This window comes from Pteropus medius, unplaced genomic scaffold (assembly GCF_902729225.1).
Source record: "Pteropus medius unplaced genomic scaffold, Ma_sr-lr_union100, whole genome shotgun sequence".
Lineage (NCBI taxonomy): Eukaryota > Metazoa > Chordata > Mammalia > Chiroptera > Pteropodidae > Pteropus > Pteropus medius.
Window position 1 is genome coordinate 4,460,103 of NW_024353517.1, and position 11,936 is coordinate 4,472,038.

The following is an 11,936-nucleotide window of genomic DNA, read 5'->3' on the forward strand; positions in this document are numbered from 1 at the left end:
GAGGTAATTCCTGGTGCTTTCATTTATCATTAGGTTGCACCATGTGAGATTGCCAGTATTCTATTCATGTTGACCTTTAAAAATGCAGGTTTGTATAATTTAACCTAAGAACTGCATGATTTTAAGCCAGCATCTTGGTTTCTCTGAGTCTCAGATTCTTCTATGTGGTAGAGTTAAAAGCTGGGCTATGGGGAAGATTAAATAAAATAAATTTTGAAAGTTTCTTATGCAATTTATACTCCAAAGTACTCTTGCCAATTTCAAAGTATTCTCATGTCCCTCGTCTTACATGATCTCATTTAGCAGATTAAGAAGCTAAATCTGAGACGCTCTTTTAGAGGCAGTGTAATGTGATGGAAAGCTCATTGGTTTGGAAGTCAGCACAGGAATCTCACAGGGATTATCTCCTTAATCTCTATTTTCCCATCTCTAAAGTTGGAGTTATTTTCTTTGTTTCATGGAGTTCTGGTAAATATTAAAATAAATAATAAATAAATAATGTGTAAATCTCCTAGTATGGGGGCTGTCTTCTAGGAGAATCTAATAAGTATATCCCTTTCCTTCACCTTAGCCTCCCATTTGTAAAAGCAAGGCAGAGGTGAAATAGTTTCTGGGGTCCCTTTTGTCTTTCAGGGACTGTGTGAACTGTGCTTTAATGCCCTTTCCTGCTGGAAGAGTTGGCACTGGGTTTGGTGACCTCTTTCTCAATACTGCTCTGTCCCCTGCCAGTCCAAAAGAAGACCCTATTCTTGCATTTCACAAGATTCTGCTGTTGTTACAGATATTCTAGTAGGTCAAAGTGGAATTTCTTATACATTTTAACACAAGAAAATGAGAGATTGTAATATGGCCCTTTATGATCCAAAGAATATCATGGTTATCTCTTATATAATTTTTAAAAGTGAACAGATCCTGTCCACAGTTGCCATGAAAGCCAATGCAGTAGAAAGAACTCAGTCTTTGAATTTCAAATTGCATGTCTACACTCTTTTTCTTGTGATCCTTGGGCAGAAGTTATCAGATCTCTCTAGTCCACAGATTTCTCCTGTAGAAATTGAGACCTATCTCCTGGAGTTGTGAGGGATGAAATGAAATTAAAGGGATGATTCATACAAGTGGTCCATAAATATTTGCTTGCTTTCCTTCTCCTGACTTAGATGTGTGGAATACCTTATAAATCTATAAAATACTTTTTTATACTTTTAGTCAATTGATTCTCACAATAATGTGAAATAGGCTAGGTAGGGATTAAAATCACTAATAATCAATTTGCAGGCAAAGAGCATGTGGTCCAAGAGGCGGGGTAGGGGCAAATAAGTGACCCAGTCAGTTAATGGTGGAGCCTAGATTAAAAGCCAGGTCACTTACGTCATAACTTGGAGGGTTCTTTTTGTACTGTTTTATATTTCCCATCATGTGGAGTGGAATATTAAAAGGCAGATGTGTGATCCTGATGCTTTTTTCCTCCTCTGGGTTATGCTTAAGAGTCTATTATAGGGCTATGGAAGATCAGAGTTTGATTTCCAGCTCTTCTACATTTATCTCTGAGATCTTATTCAGGTCACTTAATCCCTCAAAGCCCACTTTCCTGATCTTTAAAATAGATATAATCATAGCTAACATTTACTGAGCTAACATTTGCCAAGCACTGTTCTAAATACTTTATATGGATTATTCCACTTAATCCTCCAATAAATGCATGATTGAAATATGTTACAGGTAAGAACAAATTATTTTCACCCAAACACTGGGACCATAGAGCATGTGCTCCCTGTTCAACATCATTATGTCTCTCAAAATGGTTATGAGAATTAAATGAGATTTAAATTGCAGTAAGGACTTCACAAGTGAATTTCTACAATGACAAAGAATTATTAGTGGAACTTGGGATTTAGTTTCATGATCCATATAAAAGGTTTCTTTATACACATGATAGAGTCTTAGATTATGGTTTTATTTAATAATGTTTTCCCCTATGGAAATAGAACACTTTCAAAATCAAAGTGTAATGATTGCTATAGCTAAACGAAGAGCACAGATAATTTTGGAATAAATTTTTTAAAAATTAGGCATCTCAGCACTAGCTTTCAATGATTATCAATTGATGATTTTTCCATCCAGAACTGTTAGGAGATAACCTTCTTCAGTTAGAATCTGTTCTTAGCATCGGAGACTTCCATGGATTATGTATCCATCTTCATATTCACCTTTCTTTTCAGTATGTCCACCCACTCTCATGAACCCCAGACTGGTTGTCCTTGTTAGTGGAAAAATCTGTCCGTAACACTGAAGTGTTGAGGGCAGAATGCCTTCTTTTGGGCTGGAGAATAGAATCTTGACATTAAAAAGAGGAGGAGGAACTAGAGAACTCTAGATGCTTCCTGACTTTGCATTCCCTCCGATTCAAATGGGGGTTTGCAGTAAGATGGAGGGGATACTAAAGTAAGGCCCCCCATCACCCTTTATCTTTGGGTCCTTCTGTAGCTGCCTCCACCAGTTCTTGTATTCTGGATTCTCTCCTCTTGTTCCCTGTGGAAAAGAGTGCAGCCTCACAGTTTCTGGAAAAAAATATGTAGAAAGTCTCTCTGAGGTCTTCTCTGGAGTTTTATTGCTAACCCCATGAGGAGAAAAAATGGAAGTGACAAACAGTAGGAAGGTTTAAAGACATATGAAGTCTTAGAAGTCTTAGGACAAGTATACTTCCTAAATCCAAAAGACATTGGCTAGTCTCTCATCCTTGGCTTCTCATTTAACTCATTTAACTCTTCCTTCTTACCTTGGGACAAGCTAAGGCCAAGCTGTCTCATTTTATTTTCAGCGGCTACTGAGAACACCTTCCTGAGCCTTCCGAATTCAATAGAGGGCGACAAAGTTACATGTAGATGGTTAAGAGTGAGCCTAGACTAGAGACTCGTGACCGCCAGGGGGCAGCATTCCTATCTGTCAGCACCTGTTTCGGTTGCTCTGTTGCCTCTCTTTCAATCTCTCTTCCTCTTCATAGGCCGGTCTCATTCTCAGTCTACTTTACTTATAAGATCATATTAGAACTCGATGTTTGATAAATAATGCATCAGATCGCTAGAGAGGGAAAATATTAATTTAATTAAAGATGTCTTTAAACAACTAGTTTAGGGAGAAGTTGAATATTTTAGATCACAGTTTATACCAAAAAAAAAAATCAGAGATAGATTAAAGAGTGAATTTTAAAGTTTATTAGTCAACAGAAGAAAATAAAAATGGATATTAACCAACCCTAGTGTGGATAAGGACTGTTTAACACTTAGAAGCAAAGAAAAATATAAACAGAACTGTTTATATAACATTTAAAACTTCTGTTACCTAGAAATAAGGGTAAACAAAACAAAGGAATAATATAGCATGTATGACAAAGTATTGGCATAGGGAACTCACGAATTAATTCAAAAAGCACACGAGTGACCAAAAAAAACAAAAAAAAAACAAACAAAACAAAACAAAAAAAAACCCCCTAATGGAAGTATTATGAATGAGAAAATTAAGATAGGAAATTAAATTAGACAATAGGCCTTTAATAAAATGTATAACTCACTAATGATCAAAGTAGGAAGGCATTATTTCTTTTGTTCATTAAACTAACAACAAAATAACTGTTATGGTGTGAATGATTCTGAGACCCAAGGAACCAATTGAGATTAATTATGAGCTTTTATTAGCCGGCAGGCGACTGACTCTCTATCACGCAGGGTTAGTGGAGATCAGCCCTGAGCTCCTAAAAGAGGCAGTTTATAAAGCCTAGAACCATACCCTGGTTTAACATCAAACAAACAAACAGATTAACCACCCTCTAGTTAATATCAAACAAGCAAGCAGATTACAGAAGCAGAAGTTGGTGATTAGCATATCTTTGCCCAGAGCCACACTCTTAACATAATGTTTTTAATGATAATATAGAAAGCTGGTGAGAGTAGTTAAGATAAGCAGTTTTATATACACACTGACATACTACTGGGTAACAGTATAACGAACTGCAATTTGGGAATATGAATCAAGAGCATTAAAAATGTTCATATCTTTTGGTGTAGTAATTTTACTTCTGGAAATATGTCATAACAGAATAATAATTTGGGGATAAGTTATGTGCCTAAGGATAGCTGTTACAGACTTAAAAATAAAATTTTAAATTGAAATATGCGAAAAAACAAAATGGAAATGGTTAACTGTATTTTGGCTGTATCCATTTGATGGACTAGCACATACACATTTAAAATGATGATTGTAAAAAACTAGAAAATGACAGGGCAAAATGGGGGAGTAAAATTTCTTTGCAAAGTATGTTTTCCACCATGTTTAAAAATAAACAGAGACATTCCGGGGATGGAGGATTGTTTTGTTTTCTGTAGTTTCCAAAATATTTATATTACTAGTTTTAATGAACACACACACGTGTGTGTGTGTGTGTGTGTGTGTGTGTGTGTAAAAGGTGACTATATATATTTGTATACATATATAATGGAAGATGAGTATATATATATAATAAGAGTTGGTTGTGTCACTTAGGGTCTTTCCTGCATCCCTCACAGAGGAGCTATCTCCTGAAGCCAAACCCAATTCTGGAGACTTTGTGTAATCTATAAGAGACAAGCAAACTAATGGAAAATAGTGAGTCTTTAGGGTAAAAAAAAAAAAAAAAAATTTACACATGGACTGCATTTTGTTTAGAATCAGATTCTTGGGATTAACCACCTTTCAAACTTCACCGGGGGTCTTAGTAATGCCTGTGGTCCAGGATCCTAGGATCTATTTCCCTCTCTCCAGTGCTTTCAGGTCCCTGGTGAGAGAGGGATGGGGAGACGAAGACTCTGGCAATAAGATGTGAGGCTAAGATCACCCTAATGTCAGAGACAGAAGCTAGGAGGGAAACAGAGTCCCTGTGCATGTGAAGGACCATCTGCTAGGAGTGGGCCATGAAGGGATGATTCTGAGACAGGGAGTCCCTTGGCTACTTGTGCCACTTGAGCATTTTGCTAGGGCTCCCGTAATACATATTTCAAATATACCCCATCCTCCCTCTCTCTCTTTTCCTTTCCTTCCTTTCTCCTTCCCCCTTTCTCTGGCTCTTTTTTTTTTTTTAAATAAAAATATTTATTTAGTCCTTATTCTATGCTGGCAGTGTGTTAGGCTTTGCCACTCCACTCCTCCACCTCTTGTTGGTAGTTTAATGGGGGAAATGGGTGAACAAATCAGGGATTACAGTACAGTGTAAGAAGTATAATGCTAGAGATAAGTGAGTGCACTGGGAGAGCACAGAAGAGGAACGATCAACCCAGCAGGGAAGAGAGAGAATTGGGAGGGGTTCTTGAGAGATGACATCTCAACTATGTCTTGAGGCTGCACAGGGATCAGGCATGTAAAGAGGTGCAGCTAGGGCTAGACCAGGCAATGGTCAGTGGATATTCTCATAGGATAATGTGTCTCCATTTGTCTGACTAATCCAAGGCAAGAGTGTGTGTGTGTGTATGTGTGTGTGTGCATTGCATATGTACATACCCGTGTGTGTATATATATCTGTGTGTGTGTGTGTATGTATGTAAGATACCAAATGGTCTAATGTGACTCAGGAGAAGGGGAAAGGAAGAAAGAGAAAGGGAAAGAAAGGTAGAGGAACAGACACAGAAAATGACGGAAAGGAAAATGAAGAAGAAAAAGGAGGAGCCGAGAGAGAGAAGTTGGTTAGAGTTGAATAGAATGATCTTAGTCAACATTCTTGGAAAACTCAAGGGAAAGATTCTTGACAAATCGACTCTTGGAGCTTTCTCTGTGCCTGATCCCATGCTCAGATATGAGGAAACTGGAGGACTGTTGTCTTGCCATCACCGAACTCACAATCCTGCTGAGGAAAGATTTCACACAAGGAATAAAGCGAAATATTGCAAATCTCAGGGCAGAAAAAGATTGAGCTGAGTCGAAATAGTCAGAAAAAGCTTTCTGGAAGAGATGAGTAGGTCTCAGAAGTGGACTTTGCTGAGATGGCCAGAGTCTTGCTTAGGTCCTAAATGGGTGTGCTGTGTGGGGTCTACTCTTTCATGGCTGACACTGCAGATCTTAATTCCAGGGCTCAGGATGTGGTTGCTACGAGCCGTTCTATTGCTACTAGTCCTGCCCAGTCATGGCCAGGATACCACGACTGAGAAGCCTGGAGTCCTGCTTCCCCTGCCCAAGGGAGTCTGCACTGGTTGGATGGCAGGTATCCCAGGGCATCCTGGCCACAATGGGACCCCAGGCCGTGATGGCAGAGATGGCACCCCTGGTGAGAAAGGCGAGAAAGGAGATGCAGGTAAGAACAATTTTTTTTTTGCCTCCTCCGTCAGACTTCTCCTGGGTTGAGGAAGGCTTCTAGAACTATACATGGGCATGAGTTATTGACTAAGGCCTAGACACAGGGAAGAAGCAAAGCTTTTTTATGTGACCCTTCAACAACCTAAAGTGGATGTTGGGTTGGCATTTCAGTTGTAAAATCAAGTGCCCTTGATTCTGCTCTATCCACATCTCCTTCCCCATCTGTTTTCCCATCCTCACCCTCTTCCATCCCTATTCACAATCTGTTCATTTTCTTACTTCCATTTCATTTCACTTAATTCCCATTCCATCCAGTGCATTCGGCTACACTCAATGTACACCTCCTGCAGGAGTCCTGCTCCTGGAGAATTCTTGGTCTAGTTAAGAAGATAAGTCTAATGCATAAGACTCTGGGAAGTCTATTTCAAATATGTCAAATAAATTGTGGACAAATGCCCAAAATATGAAACAGAGAGAAAATGCCCTCAGTGCAGACTTGGATTAACAAAGAAGGCTTTAAGGAAGAGGAGGGGCTTGAGTTAGGCCTTGAAGGATGAGCAGACAAAATAAAGGAGGGAGGGCATCCAAACAGGAAGGATAGAAGTGAAAGAGTATGGTTGGTTGAGCCAGCACGTAGAGAGTAGGCAAGTGGTTATTGACTTAAAATCTTTCAATAAAGGTTGATACATTATAAAAAAAAAAAAAAAAAAAAGTCGGCAGAAAGATAGTCCATGATGGAGACTTATAGGAGATGACGTTGGAGAGAATTTATGGAAACTTGCTGAGGGGGGTGTGGAAGAAGGAGATACAATTTTCCCCTATAGGAGCTCCCATTAGTTCTTTCTCTGTAAATCAAGAAGGTTGTGGCTGGAGGCTATAGGGACAGTGTTTTAGGCTGGGATCAATCTATGCAGTAATCCTGTTTCTGTGGTCACTGAGGTTTTCTCATTTTTTAGGTCTTGTTGGTCCCAAGGGTGACACTGGTGAAACTGGAGTAACTGGGGTTGAAGGTCCTCGAGGCTTTCCAGGAGTCCAAGGCAGGAAGGGAGAACCTGGAGAAAATGCCTATGTATACCGCTCAGCATTCAGTGTGGGATTGGAGGCCCAGGTCACTGTCCCCAATGTTCCCATTCGCTTTACCAAAATTTTCTACAACCAGCAAAACCACTATGATGGCACCACTGGCAAATTCCACTGCAACATTCCTGGGTTGTACTACTTCTCCTACCACATTACAGTCTACTTGAAGGATGTGAAAGTCAGCCTCTACAAGAATGACAAGGCTGTGCTCTTCACTTTTGACCAATACCAGGACAAGAACTTGGACCAAGCCTCTGGCTCTGTGCTGCTTCATCTGGAGATAGGCGACCAAATCTGGCTCCAGGTGTATGAGGATGGGAAATATAATGGGGTCTATGCAGATAATGTCAATGACTCCACCTTCACAGGCTTCCTTCTCTATCATGACACCAACTGATCACCATTGACTCAGAGCCTCCACTGGACCACACAACCCAAAAATCAAAGAACAGTACACAGGTTTTTGGTGTATTTAGGAGATCGATGTTGTTATCTAGTTGGAGGGCTCTGAACATTATTCATTCATTTACTCATTCATTCATCAAGTATCTTTAAAAAAAAAAAATCACATGCTATGTTCCCAGTCCTAAAGAAGACATGTACCCTGGCCTCATGGATCTTGTATGTCATGGCAATAAAAGGATACAACATTTACTGGGGAGCTTCACATACCTGACAAGATAACTGACCACAAGAAAGTATTCGACAGCTCTATTCTGTGCCTGCTGTTTCTCCTCATGTTCATGCTAATCCTGTGAAACACACAGAAAATAAATTATTCTCTTCTTTTTATACTTGAGGTCCTGAGGCCGAGAGAGTTAAATGAATGCCTAAGGTCACACAGGTATTAAGCGGCGGAGCAAGGAATCCTACCCAGGGCCATGGACCTTTTTTTATAGACCGTGTGCTTTTCTAGGAGTACATGGCCTCTTTGGGATATTGGTAGGGGTTCTCTCATCCATGTCACCCAAGGGCCTCTGAATTGGTCTTCACCGTGAATTAAGCTTTACCTCAGAGCAGGTGGTTTTATGACCAGGTCCCATTCTAGCTGGACCACTCAATGGCACCTGCACTACTCTGTACTGTCATTTCTTTGTGTCTTTCCTCATGCTCTTCTCTCCAGACCAGAAAGCCACCTCCATCTCCATATGCTGAAATCTTCCCTGTTCCTCAAAGTCGCCTGGTCAGGAAGCTTTTCTGATGTGATACCTCTTTCCCGCGACCTTCCTCATGCATTGTGATCCTGTGCTTCTTCACTCATTACCCTGGATTAGAGTCCTGGGTATGAAAGATGTCCTCCCTCCGGACTAGGGACAATTTCCCAAAAGGACTGTATTTTCCTCATCTCTGAGCCCCCTGGCAGGTTCTTGATCAATATTTCATGAAGACCAATCTCTTGAATCTCACATCTACCCAGAATTAACTCCATTTTAGCCTCTTCATACAACTAACCTTCATCTACCCAAACATTTTCATGTTAGGAATTCCAGTTTTAAACACCTAATCTATGTTCCACCAGACTGTCTGAATCATTTCCTCTGGTTAGAAATGACTGCACTTTCCAAAACACTTGAAGAATTTTTCCTTAAGAAGGAAGCTTGAGCCTGCAATGTAAAACCTGTGAAGGAATTTGGAAATTATTCTTTCCTTGAGCACTAGCATGGTTTGGGAAGACCTGGGCCTTCTGAATCTATTCTTGCTCTTTAAGAATTACTTAAAAAAAAAAAAAAGAAGAAAAATAACTGTCTGAGGTGATGGGTATGAGAATCAGCTTGATCATAGTGACTTTCACAATGTATATCTATATCAAATCATCAAATTGTACACCTTAAATATATACAATTTTTAATTGTCGGATATTCTTCAGAAAAAAGGAATTATAAGTGGTTGATAGTGGTAAACATCCTCTTGGGAGACAATAGCTGGAGTAATACTCTTCAAAGTCTTTAGCAAAAGCAACATAATAACATTCTGTATAAATATAGAAATGGAACACCTATTTTTTTGCTTACAGTCTTAAATTCTGAATGATTCCTTTTTATATGTGTATTGCTATTAAGTGATTATTATTTCTACATATAAAGCTTTGTCTTTTAAAATGCTTTTATATCATTATTTTCTACAAGTAAAGATACTATCTAGCATTAAAAATAGAAGCACTTGCATCACATGGCTTCTGTTTTCATTTTTGGAGAAAGACATGGGATTTAGAGAGAGAGAATGAGGGGTAAACCTTGTGATAGTCAGGACTCCATGCTGCGAATAACAGAAAACCCAACCCAAACTGACTTAAGCAAAATAAATATTTTTCCTTGCATAATGGAAAATACCAGAGCTGTTCTGTCAATCAGAGACTAAAATGATATCATTAAAGACCTTTTTCTGTCTGTTCTTCCACTCTGCCTTTAACAGGTTTTGCCCTCAGGTTCTACACAGTATAGTTCTAGGTTCTCCCTCATAATATCGAAAAGACGGTAGCTTGCCAGCAATCATACCCTCTCACATCATCTGGCCAAAGGGATATCCTTTTTCTCTGGTGGTTCCCAAGGAGGAGAGAGGACGTTCTATCTTCCGGAAGCCCCAGCAAGTATGTCCTTGCATCTCATTGCCTCCAGCTAGGTTGTATGTCCATCATCTCTGACCAATCCCTGAAGTCAAGAGGATGGACCATACTTATTGACTTAAGTTGATCATGACTTAAGCTGGGGAACGGGTATTTCCCCTAAAGCAAAATCTGGATACAGTTACCAGAAATGGGGGGGGACAAATGACCAATGCAAAAACAACACCTGTTCATAAGAAACTGTCAATGTTATGTTTGAATTTTCTCAGGTTTCTCAGAGTGATATTGCTGGAAAATTGCTATTGATTTTCTCTAAAATTTGATCTATTAGCTAATGTCTGGCCATCCTCACAGTCCTGCTTCTGGCTAGGTTGTGATCCTCACAGCCTGACACGATGTCACACTCATTCTAAACTCTCTGGAGCAGGATCATTTCTTTGTGGTAACAGAAAGGACCAGTCTTCATAACACCTCTTGAGAGAAACTGTGGCCAAGACTTTAGAATTAATGATATTCAAGTGTAATTGTGGATTTGTCTATTTTTCTTCAGTTCTGCCAACTTTTGCATTATGTGTTTTGGAACTGTCTTGTTAGGTACATACACGTTTAGTATTACATCTTAGTGAATTTACCCTTTTGTCTTTATGTAAATCTGTCTTTATCTCTGGTAATTTTCCCCATTTTGAAGTCTACTTTGTCTGAAATTAATATAGGAATTCTAGCTTTCTTTGATTATTATTTGCATAGTATGTCTTTTTCCATCATGTTAATTTAAATTTATCTATATTATTATATTTAAAATATGTTTTCTTATAAACTGCATGTGATTGGGTCTTGTTTTCTATCCAATCTAAAAATCTCTCTTTTTTAAATTGATGTTTAGACAATTTATATTTAATATAATCGTTGTCATGGTTAGATTTAAAGCTATTATTTTATTTGTTTACCATTTGCTCCCTCTGTTTCACTCTCTTTCCTGGCTTCTTTAGGATTATTTGAATATTTTGCAGTATTTTATTGTAATTTATTTGTTGGCTTTTTGGCTGTATGTCTTTGTGATATTTTTTAGTAGTTGCCCTAAGGATTATAATGTATATACCTAACTTTTCACATTCTGCATAGAACTAATATTTTACCACTTCAAGTAAAATATAAAAGTCTTATAATCACATAGGTTCTTTATTTTACTCTTTTATGTTATAGTTGTCATATATATTACATCTAGATACACTGAAACATTACAATGTTATAATTTTTGCTTTCAATAGTCACTTATTTTTTATATTAGTCACGTATATTTTAAAGAATTTAAGAGAACAAAATATTCTGTTTATCCAGATATTCCTCATTTCTCTTGTTCTTTCTTCATTCCTAAAGTTCTGCATTTCCCTCTGGTATAATTTCCCCTCATCTTGAAGAAGTTTCTTTAGTATTTCTTTTAAAATAAGTCTACTGGTGATAAATTATCTTAGTTTCCTTTAATCTGAGAATATCCTTTTTTGCTTATATTTCTGTAGGATTTTATTTCTGGATATAGAATTCTGAGGTGACAGTTCTTTCCTTTCAGTTAATTAATTAATCAATCAATTAATTAATTACTGACTGACCAACTGACTGACTGACTTATAAGCACTTTACAGATGCTTTCTCATTATCTTCTGTGTTCCACAATTTCTAATAAGTCATAGTTCCCCATTTGTGTAATTTATTTTTCTTCTGACTGCTTTCTTTTTTCCCTCTTAAAAGAGTCTCAAGATTTTATTTTTATTTATTTTTTAAAATTTATTTTCAATTACAGTTAACATTCAATTTTATTAGTTTCAGGTGTACAGCATAGTGGTTAGAAACGATTCCCCATGATTGGTCTAGTACCCACATGACACTGTACATAGTTATTACAATATTATTGACTATATTTTCTATGCTGTACTTTACATCCCCATGACTATTTGATAACAACCAATTTGTACTTCTTCAT

General features: G+C 38.0%; 1 protein-coding gene across 2 annotated transcripts in view; it reads left to right on the plus strand.

The window, feature by feature from the left end:
• The window catches only part of ADIPOQ (adiponectin, C1Q and collagen domain containing), a 12,232-nt gene extending 2,372 nt beyond the window's left edge, over window positions 1–9,860 (plus strand). For both annotated transcript variants that reach the window (XM_039850712.1, XM_039850711.1), the window contains exons 2-3: window positions 6,092–6,313; window positions 7,272–9,860. In XM_039850712.1, coding sequence (XP_039706646.1) covers window positions 6,100–6,313; window positions 7,272–7,792 — 735 coding nt within the window. In that variant the 5' untranslated portion in view covers window positions 6,092–6,099 and the 3' untranslated portion in view covers window positions 7,793–9,860. The remainder of the gene's footprint in view (window positions 1–6,091; window positions 6,314–7,271) is intronic.
• The last annotated feature ends 2,076 nt before the right edge of the window (window positions 9,861–11,936 follow it).